At 44.5% G+C, this 20391-nt stretch overlaps 1 protein-coding gene across 3 annotated transcripts in view; it reads left to right on the top strand.

The window, feature by feature from the left end:
• The first annotated feature begins 370 nt into the window (after positions 1-370).
• Positions 371-20391, top strand: part of Jcad (junctional cadherin 5 associated) — a 39508-nt gene continuing 19487 nt past the window's right edge. Inside the window, exons 1-2 of one of the 3 annotated variants that reach the window (XM_051205753.1) lie at positions 371-470; positions 13782-14118. In XM_051205753.1, coding sequence (XP_051061710.1) covers positions 13838-14118 — 281 coding nt within the window. In that variant the 5' untranslated portion in view covers positions 371-470; positions 13782-13837. Of the gene's footprint in view, positions 471-11447; positions 11557-13781; positions 14179-20391 lie in introns of those variants that run through there. The other 2 variants (XM_051205754.1, XM_051205755.1) reach the window with 2 other exon arrangements.

Here is a 20391-nt window from a genome sequence, read left to right as displayed (position 1 = left end):
ACTCAAGTTTGTGCTTAATGTGTCTTTGAACATTCATATGTGTTTGTGGTATCTGTGTGTGACTGAATGTGAATGCCTTTGTACATCAATGTGTGACTGAATATGTGTACCTGTGTTCTTGTGTAGCAGTGTGTGTGGACATTTGCTCAGGGTTGACATGGTCCAAACACAAATGACAGGAAAAGGGGGGAAAGGCTGTGCTGTTCTCTGACGTGGTCTCTGAAACTCAAGCACAAGCCTGGGTAGGTGCAGCCTTCTCTTTCCAGAAGCCAGTTCTATCGGAGGACGGTGGGCGGAGCGATGCTGGGCGGTGGGCGGAGCTAGCGGGGCGGCGGGCGGGGCGTGCGGCGGCGCTCGGAGCATGCTCCGCTGCCGGGTAGTAGCAGGCGGGGTGGCTCGTGCTGGTCCCCGGCCGGCCGAAGCGGCAGCGGCTGCGGCTGCGGCGCGGGACAGTATGAGGGAACCGCTGGGTAAGTTCTGGCAGCTGTCCGTTTGGCTCGCTCCCACAGCGTCCCGCGGGCCCCGCCTCAGCCCCCCAGCGCGTGCCCCCAACTTCTCTAGCCTGGACATTGTTGAGTCCCTGCCTCGGCGTGAGGGGACGCCCGCGCCGCGGGTGGCAGCCTGGCCCCACGTCCCAACGGCTGCGGTCTCCCCGTTCAGGTGCCCGGTGCCGGGAGGAGGCCCGGCTGGCGTTGGCTCCCGAGGGCGTGGGTCTCGCGCGGGCCTCTTCCTCGTCCCGTGCCGCGACCTGGCAGACCCTCCATCCCAGGACTGACAGTCCCGGTTCCCATGACTCCCTGGCCGGCGGGACCGGTGGTGGGACGTCGGGAGTGGCCGCGCCCGCTCGGGTCCCCGCCCGGCCCCGCCACCCGCCGGGGAGTGGCTGGCAGTCCGCTAAGCGGCTCAACGGGACGGATCCGCCCGCGTCCCCATGCCCAGATCAGCCACAGCCTCCTCGCGCTACCCCCAGACCTGGTGACCCGGGACCCCAGTCTCCGAGCAGCTACAACCCTGAAAAGGCTGAGCGCCTCGGGTCCCTTTTGGGGAGGAAAATATCTATCCGGGGAACTTGGGCCAGCTCAGCCTGGCCGTTCCCCAGCCGGGTCTCATCCGTGCTCCGCTGTGGTCTTTCTGCCCAAGTCAGCGTGGCTGGCTCTGGCTGGACCACACAACTCCCAGGCTTTTCCTGTCCGGAATAGTCTAATCTGTTTCTCCCACAGATTCGTGTTTTCTTTCTTTGGATTTTTGCCTTTTTAGACTTGCAAAGAAAAGGTATCTAGGGATTGGGAGTGAGCTTTAGAAGATGGGAGGAGCCGTGAGGGGGAGGTGAGAGGTGGGATTCTGGCACTCAGAAACGCTTTGCATGGACGATGGGAAAGAAAAAGTAAACTATATTCAGAGGTGTAATCATGGCCCAAGTAATTCCAGGAACCAATCCTTGTCAGGTGGACGAGACCATCTAACTTAACAGGAACACCTACAGAAAGGACGTTGGGAGTTTTGGACTTTTTCTGTGAAATTGGGCGTTTGAATTTTTTTCCTTTGGTTTTCCATAGTGTTCTGTGAATTTCTACTTATCTTAATAATTGGTCTCATCTTTATCATCCCTTGAACAAACTTCCTGAAGGTCTCTCCCTGTTACTCTGGGCAGACCACAATGGGGGAAACTTTCACTCCTATTGCAGTGAGCAAGCAAATATTTGTTGACTAGAGAGGCCTTTAATCTGTGAGGCCTTCCTACTACAGACCCTCTGCTGCTGAGACTGGGAGGTGAGTGCCCTGGAGGCCCAAGGGATTTAGGGAGATAGGATAGTGGAAGAAGATAGGGTAGGGAAGTTTGTTTTTCCATACTCTTGGAACACAGGCCATGCCTGAACAGCCGCAGGCTCTGGAGGGCTTGACAGACTCATCAGAGTTATCTGATAACTCATCTGAGAGGTCCTGACTTCCAGAGGCCAGCTGGGTATTGTTTCCTCACTATGAAAAGTTAACTGGCCTTTGGAGATGGGAAAGGAAAGTGGATAATGGGTTATTATTTTGTTTTTCAGTTTAAAAAAAAAGAAAATCTGAGAAGATTCTAGAAATCTGCTCTGTGAGATGCAATTTAAAGATAAATAAATATCATCTTTACTGTCAGCACCTAAGCTGAAGCATAGAAGTTAGTGGCTCCTGCAGGTCCCCTATCCTTGCTGGGAGAGTTAGTCTCCTTTGGAAGAACAGCAAATAGGGAGCATGGTTGGAGGCCAGTTTCTGTGTTAATGAGCTTGGCGAGACTTGACGGTAATTAATCTGGAGAGTTCAGAACATAGTGTTGGGCTAAATCGATTGTTCTGTTGTGGGTTTTGCATGATAAGCCAAGACTTTATCTCTGAACCCCCTCCCCCCGGGGGGGTGTGCTGTGGCTAAACCCTTGCTGCAGTTTCTTTGGGTTGTAGCAGATGTTAGTTTTCACCTCTTGGGTGGGAAGGGTTATCTAACTAGTGGAGCCTTGGCTTCCAGAGCCTGGCTGGCTTGTTGAATGCTGAGAGATAATAGTTTCTTAAAGCCAGAAACTACATCCTTTAAAAGCAGAGCCTTTCCCCATTTATATTAATTTGCATTTGGAGGATCTTATTTAAAATGCATGTATTACTTTTATTTTCTATAACTGTATTTCCTGAGGACTTTTAGAGGATGTAATTTAGATGTAGGAAGATTTATTGTCAGACTACTTTCTCACAAGTCTTTGGCTGTGGTTAGTTATGCCTTTATAGCATAATTGATGAAGCTGGGCTCTTCTGCGAGGTCACACTGTTATGAGCAGGCACTAAGACAGTGTTAAAGAACTCAAGGAAAAAGACTGGAAGCAGGCATCTGCTGGAGGAGGTGGGAAGTCTGCAACTGGCCCCTGTTGTTACAGCCAGGTCACCAGAAACCTTTCATTTCTTTGGCCAAATCACCAAATTTCTTAATGTTCACTTGTGAAATAACTCCATGACTTTTATAATTAGTAAGTAAAAAATTACATGAAATAATTTGAGCTTGCACATTTTTAATATATTGTTACCTTTTTATTCTAAAAGTATTTTTTAATTAAAAAAAAAACAGAAGTAACACATTACAAGTTTAATAGAAGCTTGTCCTGGGACAGTTGGCATATGGTAATGGGATAAAATTAGAAAATTTCAAGCTATTGCTGATTTTACATTTTTCCCCAAACAGAGTGTTAAAAAGAATAATATTACTCGGTTTTTAATTTTTTTCTTTACTTAATGACTTGTAATCTTTCAGAAATGTCAATGAGGTACTTAGAGTCTCATAAAAATGAAGTGAAGTAACTAAAGAACTAATTGTGTGACACAGAAGTTAGAGGGGTGGGGTGTGTGTGTGTGTGTGTGTGTGTGTGTGTGTGTGTGTGTGTGTGTGTGTGCTAGTGAAGAAAAAGGAAATGGGGAGTTAGAAGAGGCAATCCTTACTTAAAAACTGAAGTGCATGGTATTTGACACTATGTTTCCCTTTCTTTTGAAAACCACTTTCTTAACAGCAGTCCCACTCATCACCAGTAACAGTGTGCCAAGACTATTTTTTATTTTATCCCACTTTTCCATCTGTTGTTTTTTTTTTTTTCCCTTGTCACCTTAAGAGAAGTCAGCTCAATGATGTTTGTCTTACCAAAACTATTACTTCACAGATTGCATATGCTCTTCATGGCTTCCACAAGTTGAACAACCTGGAAACAAGTCCATGAGAACTTCTTGTCTCAGGACTTAAAATGGAACTGTGCAGTTATTTATTTAATAATTAAGATTAGAGGGGGAAATGACAGCCCCATTGTTCATGATAAAACACACAATTTTTCCACTGGGGGAGAAAGCTGCAGAGAAAGCCTTACAAAGGCACATAATAACAACATATCCCATTCTGGCTTGTTTTCTGTCTTGGCTATTTACTCCTTGTTTAAAGAAAGCACTTTGTTATATATTAATCATAACATTAGACCTAAACGTTGTCAGTTGAGGAAATATTTATACTGAACTGCCAACAGTTTAAGGGACCAATTACATCTTAAGTGTGGAATGTCAGTGGATACAGCTGAGGAGTTTGGGGGTATTTTTTTTGAGAGGAACATTGTCTAAGGAACTGTTAGAATGCAAGTTGTGACCTTGTGTTGGATTCCATCATCAGAGCATGTGACTTGAGGCTTTAGGAAGCAGGTAAGGGGCCTTTGGCAGTTAGGACATGTGCATTATACCATTATCTCACATCATTTTCCAGTCCCGTTATTCTTCTCCAACTTTCTTTTTATGGCCATTGAGTCTTCCTGATATGAAATATATTTTCAAAGATACCTACCTAAGCAGCCCCACCTAAGCCATCCTTTGTTTGTTTGTTTTTTTTAAACTGGAATACAAACTGAAAATCACTAGAAAGAGACAAACAACTATTCACTTACCAGATTTTTAAAATCAACATTGGGGGCAGGGAACTGCCTGAGGAACTACAGTATTGCTCATATTAAACTAACCCCTTACATTAATAAAATTTAAGTCACAATTTAATATACTTCTATGAGTGTGATAACTGCTCATGAGTGCTGATTAATGATAAAATAGTATATTGGGCTCAAGGTATGGCTCAGTGGTTAAGAATACTTACTGCTTTTGCAGAAGTTCCAAGTTCAGTTCTCCATACCCATGTCAGATGTGACATTTATCTGTGCCTCAAATGCCTGAAAATACAATGTTTGTGAAAACCTCCAATGAACTTAATGTCCCATCAAACAAACATTTCAATGTGTTATCGTGAATAAAACTGTATAAAGAGCATTAAATTTATGTATATGCACCTCTGCTTATGTCATTAGGATGGGTCCCAAGAAATGAAATTATTGGTCCTTAGGGTTTCAGAGCTCTTACTACTTATCCTCTAATCATTTTGTTGTTTTGTTTTGTTTTCCTGAGGTGGAATCTAGCTGTGTGATCCAGGTTGACTTGTCAAACCTCTTGGCTCGGCCTCCCATTGGTTGTGATTTAAGGCAGGTATCATCCTGTTGGGCTCCTAATCACTGTTGAAAAAGGAGTTATCTATTTGCACACAGCCCTCCCACACATTCAAAACACACAGACTGCTGTGCCCTCATCAGCAGCAAACATGCTTTTACATATGTTTGGGGCTGGAGAGATGGCTCAGTAGTTTAGAAAGAGTCTTGCTTTTGCAGAGAACCCAAAGTTGAGATCAGTCCTCTGCTCCCACAACAGGTGGTTTGCAATTACTTGACACCCCTTTCTGGTGTTCTGAAGACACGTACACATAAATTAAAAAAAAATTATTTTAAAGGTTTGATAATCTGGGGTCTGAAGGACACAATTTGGTTTAATATGTATGTCTTCAACAATTTGGTTTAATTTTTATTTTTTTGATTTAGATGAGTGAATTTCTTTCAGATTTGTAATTGGGCATTTGTCTTACGTTCAGGTCATGTTCTAAGCAAATTTTTAAAAGAAAAGTTCTGGTTTGGGTAATGAGTTTGCTAGTATTTTTTCTTCAGTATCTTGGGATGATTTATGAATACAAATATGAAAATAAAAATGTTATTTTTAATAAATGAGAGGGGAGAATAACTATTAAATAGCATCCATTTACTCTGTACTCCAAATGATGGGACTTTGCGTAATGAAATAATCCACCAAAACTGTAGCACCATCACCATGGATGGCATGGATGAGTGAGTTTTATCTTTATATTCTCCAGTGCCCAGAGCCATGATACCCAGTGTCCTTCCTACCTTGATGAATTTAGGCTGGAAAAAGGGTGTTATTTGGGCTGGAGAATTGCTGGTTGCAGAAGCAATATTATGTTGACCATGTGGCATCCACCTCTGCTCTCTTGGGTGGCCTCTGCATGGGTGCTAATGAGGTCAAGGTCAGAGTTCTGTCTGCATATGACCTATTTAGCTTTGTTCCATGTCATTGCCACAAGCTGTATTCTTTTTTTTTTTTTTTTTCCCTTTTCTTTTCTGTGGTCAGCTGACTGGGAAATAATGTGCTGTTCATCACAGGAGAGACAGGTTGGAGGGATGTCTAGATGGTTGTCCATCATGCTCCTTCAGGGATGCAAAGCTGTGCTTGTCTCCTGCATTGCCCCAGCTTCCATCTGGACAACACACACACCTCAAACACAACTCACACAGGCAAAGCGCCCAACTCACACACAACTCATACATATATAGCTCTCTCAAACAAACCAAAGTCAAACACAGGAACACAACTCACACACTCACAGACACACTCTGTTATACAGATTCTTATACATACACATACACCCTGATACACAACTCACACACTAGCATGCAGACACACACCCCCTCTCTCACATGCAATATTTCACCCACATCCTACTACATGCACACTGATTGTGGTGAGTGGGGTGGTAAGCACAGCTCCATCCTAATGCAAGGGTGTTGTTAGCAGCAGCTTCCTATTTTATAATTCAGTCATTTGAATATTAAAGACGCAGGTGAAATAGAACTCAGAAATCTGTCACAATAAGTTGGTCTAAGTCAGTGGTTCTCAACCCTCCTAATGCTGCCACCCACTAACACAGTTCTGCACACTGTGATGACCCCCAATTATAAAATTATTTTTATTGCTACTTCATAATGTTTTTGCTGTCATGAACTGTAATGTAAATATCTGATATGCAACACCAATAGAGGATGTGACCCATAGGTTGAGAAAGACTGGTCTAAGTGGCTTCCCTAGCGTTCTTTGGAAGGGACAAAAACTGGTTCTTCATTTAAAAAATGATCATTCATAGTGATTTGGGAGGAAAAGGAAACTTTGGGGAATAGTTAGGGTTACTATTGCTGGGATGAAATACCATGACCAAAAGTAACTTGGGGAGGAGAGGGTTTACTTCATTCACAATTCATCATCAAAAGCAGTGAGGGCAGGAACTCAAGTAGGGCTGGACCTGGAGGGAGGGGCTGATGCAGAGACCATGAAGGGGTGCTGCTTTTTTTTTTTTTTTTTCTTTTCTTTTTTTAATTCATCTATTTATCTTACATCCTGGCCCCAGGACCACCAGTCCAGGGGTGGCCCAATCCACAATGGGCCAGGCTCTCTCCCCCCCATCAATCACCAATTAAGAAAAATGCCCTTCAGGTTAACCCACAACCCAGCCTTGTGGAGGCTTTTCTCAATTGAGGCTTGCACCCTTCTAATGACGTTAGCTTGTGCCAAGTTGACATAAAACTAGCCAAACACCAGTGGATTGCATTAAAGTCAAATTATTGTCTTCTGAAACAAAAAGTACTTTCTACAAATGGCTGACTGTTGTCTTAATTATACTAAGTCCAAAATACTGGCATTTGTTTCTTTTTTCCACAAACGTACTCAGTTTCCTCTTTTCCATCCTCTTCTCTGCCGGTTCCCTGCATGTTATAGTCAAAGGGGTTTCTAACTCTTGTGTTCTTCCTCACCACTTGTCCCTTTCCTTTCCCCTCACGGTCATCACACTGCAATCTTATACTTCCGCAAGCCCACTTTCCCCAGTGGCTACGCAGAGTGCAGCTTGTCAGTTTTGTAGGCAACAGTGGATGATTCTAGGCAGTTGTTTTCTTGTTGCCCCTTTCTCATTTGGTGTGGATGTCCTCCTGGTTTGTCTGTTTCTTGGTTTTACATACAGGCTTACTTAGGAAGAATCTGAAACCACAGTGACTTAAGTGGCCTGTGAAGGTAACCATACAGTGAATGGTATATTTCTAAGTAACTCACTTTGTTGCTTATCTTAAAATTAACACTAGTATTACCATGGAGGCAGTCAGTCATGTGAAGAATGACTTGTGTAAAGATTGATAATCCACCTTCATCCTAAACAGTAAAATGGGAGTTCTTTTTAAACACATAGTTGCAAGCTTGATACCACCACATCTTTTTATTTTCTTGTTTATGCTTATGCATTATCTAGTAAACCAGAAAACTAGTTAATGGGAAGCGGGGAGATATATATGGAGGGATCTAAACTAGTTGTCCTGGACTGACTTCCTAAACAGACCTGGGTAAACCTAACAGCTGTCATTTAGAATTTGTGCAGACTTGATGTGCAACCTCAGTACCCTCATCTGTGAAGTGGGAATAGCCATGTCTATATCATGTCCTTCCTGGGGATCCAAAGGGAAATAAGTTGATGCAGCCTCTCATGAGGCAGACACATATGGGCTGTCCATTCTATCTCTCAGGTGCCTGAGATTGCACACTTATTTAACAATGCAACTCTCTCTCTCTCTCTCTCTCTCTCTCTCTCTCTCTCTCTCTCTCTCTCTCTCCCTCTCACTCACTCTCTCTCTCTTGATTTATTACTATTTAAAAGCATCTTTGTTTTTAAACTATGTATATGCATGTTTGTATGCATGTATGGGTATGCACATGTGACTGCAGTTACCCTTGGAGGCCAGAGGTGTTAGATGCCCTAGAGCTGCAGTTACAGTTGTGAGCCACCGACATGGGTACTAGGAACTGAACTGGGGTCTTCTGGAAGTGCTACTAACCAGTGAGCCATCTCTCTAAAGATTTATTATTTTTAAACGTGTGTGTGTGTGTGTGTGTGTGTGCACATGCATGTGCACATGTGTCTAAAAGGTAGTTTCAGATTATCTGGAGCTGGGGTTCCTGGCAGCCTCCTAATAAGGGTGCCAGGAAGCAAACTTGACTATTGAGCCATTTGTCCAGCCCCATAAAGCAAGGTTTTCTTGTGATTTGTAGAGAGGTTTAATGGGGTGAAAGAGCAAGGAGAGTAAAGAGTAAATTAACTATGAATAGAAGTGTGTTGTGGACTTACTGGAGGGTGTTTCCAACAGTTCATAGCTGGTCACAGACTTTCCCAAGGGGAAGAGTAGGACGGTAAGATATAAACTAGATCTTGTGAGTGAGTCACAAAGCCCAGAAAGAAAAACCTGGCTCCTCAGCCTTCTTGCTTCTCTAATTTACCTCCCTTCTCCACCTAAATGAGAGCCTGCATGCTAATAAGCATTTCTTTTTTGGTCCCATCTCATGAAAGCATAATTTAAACCAGTCCAATAGAGGTAAACAAAGGGTGTTTGGGGCTAAACCTAACCTGTCCCACTCAGTGTTGTGTTTGGTTTCTGTGTGTGCGTGTGTGTGTGTTTCAATGATATTTAATGTTTGTTTTCTATTTTTTTACTTGTTCACTCTCTCTTGCTTGTTCATTCTCTCTCTCTCTCTCTCTCTCTCTCTCTCTCTCTCTCTCTCTCTCTCTCTCTCTCTCTGACACAAGGTCTTGCTCTAGTTGGCCTTGAACATTCACAGATGCTCTTGACTCTGTTTCCCAAGTGTTGGGAACTTCACATCTGCCTTTATTTTTTTTTAAGTTTTTAAATGTTCTATTTTCTATGCATGAGTGTTTGTACATGTATGTCTCTACCATGTGTGTACAGTGTCAGGTCCTCTGGAAGAGCACATAGTACTCCAGTCCACTATACCTGCCTTTAGTTGTTTAGAAGACAGGAATGAAATCCACCAAGTTTGCATTATCTTAACTATTCTTAGCCTGTATAAAATCTTTTATGCAAGAAAAGGGAACTTTTATAGACCCAGCTTTTCTTCTTTGTGTATGCTACCTTACAAAGTTTGTTTTAATGAAAAGGCTTGTATGGCTTAGTCCAAGTTGTACACGACCAAACTAGGGAAGAGCATGTGGCTGGAGGCCCCATGAGGTATTCTCTGAGCCAGCCTGCTGACTTCACCCTTGATTCCTCTCATCTACACAGGGATGCCAGAGAGGCTACAAGCAGTGTTTAAGTCAGTATCCTCCTAGCTCCTAGGGATGTCCATCCTCTCTTAGGATGTGAGAAAATGGGGCTTGATACTAAGGCACCCTTATACATGAAAACATGGGTCTTCATGATGTCACAGACACATGTCACATCTGCCTTTCACCTTAGCTGCTAGAGCAGAACATCTGTAATAGCTTGTTTCTAAGACAAGAGATACCTAGACACTTGTTCTGACAACAGAGTCCCCTGGGACACTAGTCCCTTCAATAGATGGTTAGCTCCCATGGTGGAGCAGTCCCTTGAGGAATGTCCAGACAACAGGAAAGCCCAATAGATGCAGACACATGTACATAGCTTCTTGGTGGCTTTCTCAAGCCAGAGACACAGAGTGCGAGTGGCAGCATGGAAGATGCACTTCACTTCCCAGGCCCTATGGGTCCTTTTGCATACTGACTGTGACTCAGTGCTGACACATAGATTGAGGGAGAAAGGAAGTGATGGTATTGTTCTTAAGGAGAATGGTTTCCAGTGGTGTTCTGAAGACCAGGGTGGCTATGATCTTCCTGGAAAAGCCAAGTTCGGATAGGTAGAACAGCTTGATTTGCAGTTGAGAGGAGAACAAGGGACTACTTACACCAAGGCATTTCTCAGGGAGTAATAGCATTATTGAGCATGTGTTAGAGGTCATCTTGTCTCACACCCTGACCATCTACATTGGCGCTATTCAAACTAGTGCTTCGTGAAGTTATTTAGTAGGTCATGACCATCATTCTTAAAAAATGGAATAGTAACTGTCTCTTGATCACTTTCTTAGGTATTTCCTTATCAGCATTTAATTCAAGAAAATAAATGTAGTCAAATGTATTAGTTACTAGTCTCCTTGCTGTGACCAAATATTTAACAAAGAATGACTTCCATTTTGACACATGCTTGAGGGGGCACATTCCATCATGGCAGTGAAGGTGTGTAGCCACAGATTAGTGGTGCTGCTTGTTCATTTCATAGAGGGTCAGGGAGCATAGAACTCAGACTGAGACTGGGGTGGGGCTAAAACCCACTGACCCACTGGGCTCACCCCCCAGACTATTCTTTTTCATTACATGTCCACAACCTCTCAAAATAGGACCAAGTATCTCAAACACATGGGCCTGTGGATGATATCTCACACTCACATCCTAACATGATCTCCCCCCAATTTTTTTTTTTTTTTTTAAGCGTGAGAGAGGGACTCAACATTGTATCTCAGCTGACCTGGAATTTACTAGATATCTCAGATTGGCCTTACACTTGGGACAGTTCTCCTGCCACCACTTCCTGAATTTTGAGAAATAATCCACCATGTCTGATCAGGAAGAAGTTTATTGAATGAACTGTCTGCAACTAATAGAGTGCAACCTGGGCAGAGGCTTTGTTTGACTAAAAGTCTTCCAGAGGCTTTGTCAATTCCTTGAGATTGGATAGGGTCTCTTTTCAGTCATCCTGTCTTCTGTGTATTTCAACCCCATGGAAGAGGTGACAGGCTCCTATCATGTCTCTGACATGCATATGCCTAGTTTTAATTGCCAGCAAGACAGAAGAAGAATGTGTTCATTCAGAGCTTGGTGCATACTTGCTCCAAGGAAATGTGTCTTAATGTTTTGTTCTTACAAAGTAATATTCCATTCTTGGTTACTTAGAGAGGCTGAGTATCCAGTATGTGGTAATACCAAGCGAGTATGAGGCTGGAAACCAGGAGCAACACACCACATGATACCAAAGGAAACAGAAAATGGCAAAAGCACGTGGTAAAAATTGTCAGTGTTGCATAATAATCTGTCATGTGTTTGCATAGCAATGTGTACATGTTCTTACTGGGATTTCAGAACAGTGCAGTGCTCTGGGAAGGTTGTTTCCTACCATTTTACATGTAGGGAAGCTTGGGGTGGTTCCTCGCCCACTTCAGGGACCACACCTGAAAAGAGTAGCTCACCAGACCCCGAATGATGCCTGACCCTGTGTTGTTTTAGCTATACTCTTATCTTTCCAGGTTACAGAACAACTTTTATGACAGTGACAACCCTGGTGTGTGTTATCTTTTGTAATGTGTTTGTCTTTATAACCACCTCTGGGATGGTGTGTGGATTAATCACCATTGACCTACAATGTTGGTATCTTAGAATTGGAAGGAAACAAACTCTCTTTGGGTGCCTGAGCCCCCTCTTTGGTGCCTCATTGGTTCATCTTGGTGCACACTGCAGTTAATATGTCTGTAGTAAAGGACTGTTACCTCTTGATGCAGCCCATTCCATTTTAAATGTAATGGCATCAAAGAAGCAAGCCAAACACAGCCAGTGTTACAGTAAGAGTGTGCAGGAACCTGTTGGGGAGGGGTCAGGGCCTCACATGAGGCAGAGGTCAAGCTGAGCTGGGTCAAGGTGAAGAATATACCTAAGGGGCAGAAGTCTTCCATGAGCCTGCAAGGCAGTGGTGCCTTTGGGGTTATGGGTAAGGCAGCTCAGCCCTGAGCACTGAAGTCTGTACTCCCCTCCTTCTCCTGTGAGTTGCAGGGCCTAGAGAGGAAAACAGGTAAGACTTTGAACATCAGCGATCCCTTGACCTCAGTTATCTGTTGGCTTTGACAAGCTGTTTCTCCCCTGAAAGACATGTATGCTTTAGTAGATTGTTGTGTTATTAAAGGATTTTCTGATTATAATCATGGGCAAATAAGGATGCTGGGCTGGCTTACAAAACCCCAGTGGGACAGTGACCCACATGGGCATTTTGTGAGGAAGGATTGTATTCAACCATCTCTCTATGAAGACACAGACTCGTGGGTTTGGGCCCTTTACCCTGGGTCACCAGGATTCTGTCTCAAAGCCATGGTTTTACTCCTGATGTCATCATACCCAGAGCCTGTTTAAAGTGGCAAGTTTCCCACTTCTATATTGACAGATACAGTGTATCTATCCAACTCCTAGCTATTCTCCAAAACATTGCCCTGGTGCCCCTTTTCTCATTCATGCATCCATTCCACAAGTATTTCCAGAAAGCATACCAATTGCTAGAGGCTGGGGATATAGCCAGCAGAAACCCCAGCTAAAAAGCCTTCTTCCACATCCACATAGCCAAGGGCCTTGCTAAGCTACCTTAAACAAGTGCTTGTTCCTCGGATCCTTCTTAGCAGTGTAACTAAATGGTCCATCTGTGACTCCCTGAAAGTCACACTATTGTGTGACTCCCCAAAAGTCACAAAGTAGTCAAGAATGGTGGCAGAGGGTTTTCTGTGATGTCACTGACTTCCAGAGCTTTCCAACCTTCCAAAATCTAGAGGGACACATTACATAATTACTGACCTACAGAGTATGGTCACTCCCAAGCTGACTGCAGAGATGTCTCTGGTTGTATGTTCTAATAGGTGACAGGCACCCAGTGGTCAGCAGAACAGTGCAGGCACCCAGGGAAAATTCCCACTGGCAGGAAATTCAGGCAGCTTCATCACACTTGCGTGCTGGCCAGCATACATTTCTTGACAATTATTTTTGTGGCCACAATGACTTTCCCTTCACCCATGGAGTGGCTGGGGCTGGAACTACCTAACTCATGGTGCCCAGGCCAGGACTACACCCAGTCTCTGACTGGCAGCCCCATCTGCTTTGCCCTTATTGGATGTCTTCATTCCCTCTTTTGATTTTCTTGCCTCTAGTTATTAACATGGGATAAGCCTCTAAGTATGCTGATCGCCAGGCCATATTTGCCTGTGGCCACCCTTGGCTAAGAGATGAAAAACTTTGTACAAAAAAACTGAAGATATTTGATTGACAGAAGTTTTACATGATCCCTGGCTGGTCTAGTAACACAAACCAGTGATTCCAGTGCTTGTTAACTTGGGACAGCAGGATTGCAAGTTTACAGTGTAAGCTACGTAGTGAGATCCCATCTTTTTCAGACAAGGTCTAGATATGCACTCCTAGCAGGCCTGGTGTACTTTGCTGTGGGTATTCATAAATGCAGCTCTTTGTTATCCTTTCAGTGATGGGTCCTGCCAACATGGTGGTTCAAACCTGTGAGCTTTGATGACACTGCACCATGTACAGTGTGGAAGATCTCCTCATTTCTCATGGATACAAACCAGCTCGAGATGTCCCAGCACCACGGGAGGACAAATCAGAGGGCTGCCGGCCAACAAGGACAAGAGCACGAGCTGGCCAAGGCCTGTTGAACGGCTATGAGGATGGCTCTACAGCCCATGTGCACAGTAGGAAGTCCCTGGGGACAGGACACATGAGCAGCTCTGAAAGCCGCAGCAGCAAGCCAAGAGGCCACGGGGAGCACCAAAGCACTTCTGCTTCTAGAACTCCTGAGGCGGGGTAAGCTTCGTGTTGGCCCAACGTTTTCTTTTGACTTGGGAGTTTGACGTTGGGTTATATGTAAGTAAATCAACTATTCCTATTTGGCTGGGTTGGGTCAAAGATAGGTAGCATTTGGGGTTCTGAGTTCTGGCTGTAGTCAGCACAGGCCTGCATAGCAGACCTTCATTCCCCATGTTGTGTAAACAGATCCCACCAAGGCAAGCAGCACATCTCCTGGCTGCACTTTCTCCTCTTGTAAAGTGCTCAGCTGCATAGGAAGAATCCTGGAGCATTGAGCTCATTCATGCCCACCTCTGCACCCTAGCATGATTGGCTTGCTTGTGATGTATTTCCGTAGTTTGCACATTCAAGGAGTTGGAAAGGGGTATGTACTCCCTGTATTTTCCAACTTGCCTTTGCACCTATGTTGTCCTTGTGTGGTTGTCCCATCTGAACACCCGTGCTATCCCTGAATCCCCTCTGTGCAACAAGCTACTCAGGTGTGTGTCAGGTAGCACGTATGGCAAACAAAATGTCTCTTATTTGCATATCTCTCTCCAGTGATAATTCTCAGATTAATCCAGCTCCAGTTTTGATTAAAGTAATGCCTCCTATTTTGTACTAGGTCTATCTGTGGAGGTTTCTTTATGGTAGAAAAGGAGAGTGGGTTACCTGGGAAATGGTGGTAAAAACAGGAATTTCAGCGAACACGAGGATTCCCAAACTCTTCCAAGCAATTTCAGTTCAGGCCAACAAATGTCATCTCTCCATCAAGCTGTGCTTATCCTGGGACAGGAAAGATATATGGAATGCAGAGCTCTACATTTATGGTCCTGCAGAGCTGGTGTAACCAGCCAGAGGGGACAAAGTGGCAGGTAAAGCTGGCATCCAAAGAAATAGACATAGTGTTGGGTTAAGTGTATGGGCAAGAACTAGCCTTCTGTAGTCACAGGTCACTTTTCCAGAGACAGCCTCTTCCTGGCTGGTCCCCAGCTTTCAGACAGCAATGGAAGGGACTAGAAAGAACAGAAACTTTCACTGTAGGTCTCTGGAGGAGAGTTCTTACAGAGGGGAAGGTTGAGGGATGAGAACTCTACTGCCAAGCAAACAAAAGTGGGTTGATTTTCTCCTTTCTAGTTTTGTGCTGCTGCTTTCTTTTCTTTCCTTTCTTCCTTTCTTTCTTTCTTTTCTTTCCTTTTTTTCTTTCTTTTTTTCTTCCTTTCCTGCTTCCTTTCTTTCTTCCCACTAGATCACAAGGTTGGCCCTGCCTCTTGTTTCTTCAGTGTTTCCTACAAGTTTGAACTGCCCACCTAGTGCTTGTTTAATGTATAGAACTCCTTCCAATCTTGGACTTGGATTTTCCATTTCCTTGTGTAGGAACAGGCTCCTGAGATCCAGCAGATAGCCCTGCCCAGCCTGTACTGCAAAGCACAGTTTCATACAAGCTGCCTCTCCTTGTGCCATGAGTGAAATGTTCAGATGAATGGCTGCATGTCACACTGGCATGTTTTCATATGGATGACAATGAAGCCTCTTCTGTGTGTTTTTGAGATTTGCTCATTAGCTCATAAAGCAGATAGTGGCTTTTGGGTAGAAAGAAGAACTTACAGAGTATAAAGAGAATACATACATGATTGCAAAATTCCAGGCCAGTGTCTAAGCCTGAGAACCATCTGCAGGTATTCCCTGGATGACCTGGAAAGGCACTTTTCTTCATTTGGCAGCATATGATACTTGAAACTAGGAGGCAGAACTGGAGGGGAACCATTTCCTCCTCAGGAATATGTTGCTTTGGGAGGAAACAAACAGGTGCCAGTGCTGACAGCTGTAACAGTTCAATCTAAAGATGAAACCAAGCCCACCGCAGCACACATAAATCCTGGTCGGAATTAGTAAATGGTGCTCTGCCTGCTGGAAGCCTTTTGGTTTCTTGACCAGTACAGCTGTGGGCTTTTAGCATGTCCTGTCCCAACAGTGGCCTCTGCTGGGCTAGTCTCCAGGTCTGCAGGCCACCTGGGGCTCAGGATGTCTAACTCCAAACTGTGAGGAGACTGGGCAAATCACAAGGCTCCTTTAGGGACATCACTCACTCTGGCTAAGGTCTGACTTGCAGTTGTTCCTATATATTGAGTTGGGGCTCAGCACCTGTCTACCAGTTTGGCAAAGGTGAAGGTCAGTGCAAGTGGAAAGCCATGGAGTTGAATGGGGAGGCCTGCTGGCTTAATTCCAACAGGTTGTAGAGACTGACATGGTAGGATGTTTCTTAGAGGAAAAGCTTGAGGCCAGAGAATGTTGGCGGATTGTTAAGGGCTACTCTGAGTGGCAGTGGAAGGAACCTAACTTGGCCAGAATCCGAGCATCTGGTTGCCACCCCACAGTAGTGAAGGGCCTGGCCACACTTTGAGCTGGTGAGCTTTGTCTGCAGCTGCCAAGTGCTAGACTGTCTTCACCTCGTGTCCCCCTACATTTTCTGGCAGCACAACTGTGTCCCTTCCTGTCAAGAGACATTGAAGAAATGTATGCTACCACACCTGTGCTAGATGATGTGCACAGTCTTGGTCTTCTGTGGACATATTTCAGTTACACAGAAATGCAAGGAAGAGTTGCCCACACCTGTCACTCAACTAAAACAGCAGCCAAGGACTTCTTTTGACATGATTAGCAAGCATGCTAACCTTGAAGATGTTGCCCAGAGCTCTCACCATTATTAGGTCAAATGATACTGAGCAGCCAAGACAAGAGTGATTAACATTAACAGTTCCAGGGGACAGAGGCAAAGGAATGTGTAAACTTGCTAAAAAGCGTTTATGCTCAAGAGGCAGAGATGGCACCAAGGGTCACTTCTCACTTGTTTACAGTTTATTCAAATTAATGACTAGAGAACTTGCTTCCTGAAGCTATATGTCTGGGACTATTCTACAGTTAAATAGCACAGAAGATAAGCTCTGAGCCCCAACTGTATGACCACTCCCCAGGGCCCAGCTTAGTTGTCTTGCCTGTGTGATCACCTGGTTTTACAACAGGCCGCAGGTTACCTCCTGTGTCTGACCAGTCTGCCTTTCCTGCTGCCAGTGTCTGGCCTCATTGGATCACACCCCATCCCTGCTCTGTCTTCAGAATTTCCAGTTGTCTATCTGGAATCCTTGTCTTCTCAGCACCATTGCTGCAAGTCTACCCCATGGAAATTCCTCTGTCCCTGAATTCTCTACCATGACCTCTCAGCTTCTGGGGTTGTCATGTCCTGAAAACTGATACTTTACCTGATATATCAGCAACTCAGCTAATTCCAGTAGCTGATACTTCCACTTTGTAAGTATTCATTGTTTAATAAATTCACCTTGCCAGTCTGTCTCTCCATTGCCCAGGCATTTCTGGAAGTACTAAGTATTTCAGTATGTTAGGCTCATCTGTGAATGGTGAAGGTCTTTCCAGCCTTGGGGTTGGCTGGGGAAGGTTCCATGGTGAAGAAGAGGAATGTTGGCTTCCATGCTAAGCTTAACTGGCTTAACCTTCCTCTCTCCTGTGACAGTGCAGTTTAAGGGGAATGGGTTTACTGTGGATCACAGCTCCAGAGAGCACAAGTGTGAATCATGATGGGGAAGGCATGGAGAGGAGAGGCTGGTCCATGGCAGTGGGGGCTTTTCATGTCCTGCTGGGCAGTGCACAGAGAGATTAGACCAGAACCAAAAGTAAGTAGAACCTTCAAGATCTCCCAACAATCTAACCTGCTTGCTAGCTAGGCTTCATCTTCTGGAGTTTTGTAACCTTACTGGAGGAATTATTCACCCTGTTTCCTCTTGTGGGTGGTCTTGATTCTCTTTTGTGTGTGTGTGTGTGTAACCCCTGTTTCTGGGTAGCCCTTTTCCTGTGTGTTTAGTGACTCTGCCGCAGAAACAGGCTCAAGGTGATTGTATTATTTTCTTCTAGGATATTGTCATAGTTTGCTTTCTGTTACTGGAATACAACACCATGACAAAAAACAGCTTGGGAAGGAAAGGACTTATTACATCATCATCAAAGGAAGTCAGGACAGAGGCACAGTAAGGAACCTGGAGGCAGGAAGTAAAGCAGAGACCACAGAGGTGCACTGCTTCCTGCCTTACACCCAAGCCCATATTTCAGTTACCTTCTGATAAAGCTTAGGCCTACCTGCCCAGAGTAGCACAGCCCACAGTGGCCTAGGCCTTCTTGCATCAATCAATCAAAACAAAACAAAACAAAACAAAAAAAAAATGTTGTACAAACATGCCTACAGTGCAGTGTGATAGACACAATTCCTCAGGTGAGGTGTCCCCTTTCCCAGGTGACTCTAGGTTTGTTTCAAACTGACAGCTGAAGCTAACTATGATAGTGGTTTAACTGAAGAGCCCACTGCCGCCTTACCCCTGTGTGCCTTAGAAGTTCTGAGGAAGTAATATATGGTTTTGGACAGCAGCAAGTGCATCAGGGCGTGTCTCCTGCAGCAGCCAGTGAGCCAGCCTCGGAGGCTGTAGCTCCTCATAGAGGCAGGCTGTGCATGAGGGCAGCTTCCAGGCTGTGAGATGCTAAGCATCCAACCCCACTGTACTTTGAACATGGGGTGTACTCAGCAGATTCATGTGTTGAGCTCTTGGTCTGTAGGTGTGGCACTGCTTTGGGAGGTTGTGGGACTTTGAAGCGGTTGTGGGACTTGAAGAGGTGGAATCTAGTTGGAGAAGTGAGACCCTGGGGAGAGGGCCATGCAGATCAGTCAGGTGCTTCTGGCCTGGGGCTCTCTGCTTCCTGGTCAGCCACTGAAATCTGAGCAAGCCACCTCATGGCCCTGCTGCCACTCTGAATGTCCTCATGCCTTCCCTGCGATGAAACAGTGAACGGAGAGAAATCTTTCAGCTTTCAGGTTGCTTATATCAGATATTCTGTCAGAGTGGTGAGAAAAGTAGTGAACACTTCTGTCACCACCCTTCCCAAGCCTGGCATTTCCCCTGTTCATGTCACCACACCCCTCTCAGAGAGCTGGCCTGGAGGCTTGGGGTCCCTCAGTGGCCTCAGACTGTGTCCATGCAGCTGGCAGGAGGTCCTACATGAAAGTCACTTAAATAGGACAGAAAAATCCACAGGCCATATCCAAGCTTGCTTGCCATCACCCACATGAATGATCACACACATGCAGGAGCACATACATGTGTGCACAAACACAGTACACACATGTATGAGCGCGCATGCAAGCATGCGTGTATATGAAGACACACTAGCATAGGCATACCCATGTATAGTCTACACACATGAGCACACACATGCATGAGTGCACACATGTAACACACAGAGAAAGTGGGTGGGATGCTGTGAAGGACGCTACATGCTTTTAGTGAAGTTTATCCCTACCTCCCATTAAAATATGTGAAGACCGTTAACAGCCTTCACGGGTTTCCTTAATGTGTTTCCTGTGGAATAGTGTAATCAGAGGAAGCTGTAAAACAACTTAGCAGCAGCAGAGGTTTGGATCTGAAAGCAACACCACAATGGACTCTGTTTCACCCAGGGAATTCTGGTTTCTTTCTTTCTTTCTTTTTCTTTTCTTTTCTTTTCTTTTCTTTTTTTTTTTTTTTTTTTTTTTTTTTTTTTTTTTTTTTTTTTTTTGTTTTTTTGGTTTTTTTTGTTTTTGTTTTGGTTTTTGTTTTTTTTGTTTTGTTTTGTTTTGTTTTGTTTTTTAAAGTTTTGCCAGTTAACGTTGAGGCTAACTCTAATTATCCATCAGCAGCAGTAGCATGACTAATTAGAGACTTAGCAATTGAGGAGCCTCTGATGTGGTGGCTGCAGGCTCTCATCCTGGGTGGTTTATATCAGGTGGATAAACATCCAGTCTCAGTGGTGCTACTGGGTATGGTAAACAGCTCATTTGGGCTTTTATTTTTTTTTTTTTTTTCAACTTCTCTCAAATCATACCCTACTTAGAATGGTTTTCTAAAAAAGGAGTATGTAAATGCTTAAATTTAACATCAGTTTCTGTGTCTCTCTTTCTTTTTCCAAAGTTCTGAGCCCACACACTTTATTTATCTTTGGGGCTTGCTTCATATCCTCAGCATAGGGGACAATGCAGATTCCTGAACTAGCATGCTCTTGAGCAAGCAAATCCCCAGGCCTCTCCTTCCCTCTGCTCTAAGGCACTGCTCTTGTTCAGGAGCAGCATAGCCTTTCATAACCTTTCAGATGCACCTGGTCCCCAGTGTCTCCCAATTGCTCTGCCACATTGCCTTTTTGCTGTGGAATTTGCTCAACAGGAGGCAGGATAGATCCTCAGACCAGCATCTTGCA

This window comes from Phodopus roborovskii, unplaced genomic scaffold (assembly GCF_943737965.1).
Source record: "Phodopus roborovskii unplaced genomic scaffold, PHOROB, whole genome shotgun sequence".
In the NCBI taxonomy this organism is placed as follows: domain Eukaryota; kingdom Metazoa; phylum Chordata; class Mammalia; order Rodentia; family Cricetidae; genus Phodopus; species Phodopus roborovskii.
This window is presented reverse-complemented; position numbering and strand designations above follow the sequence as displayed.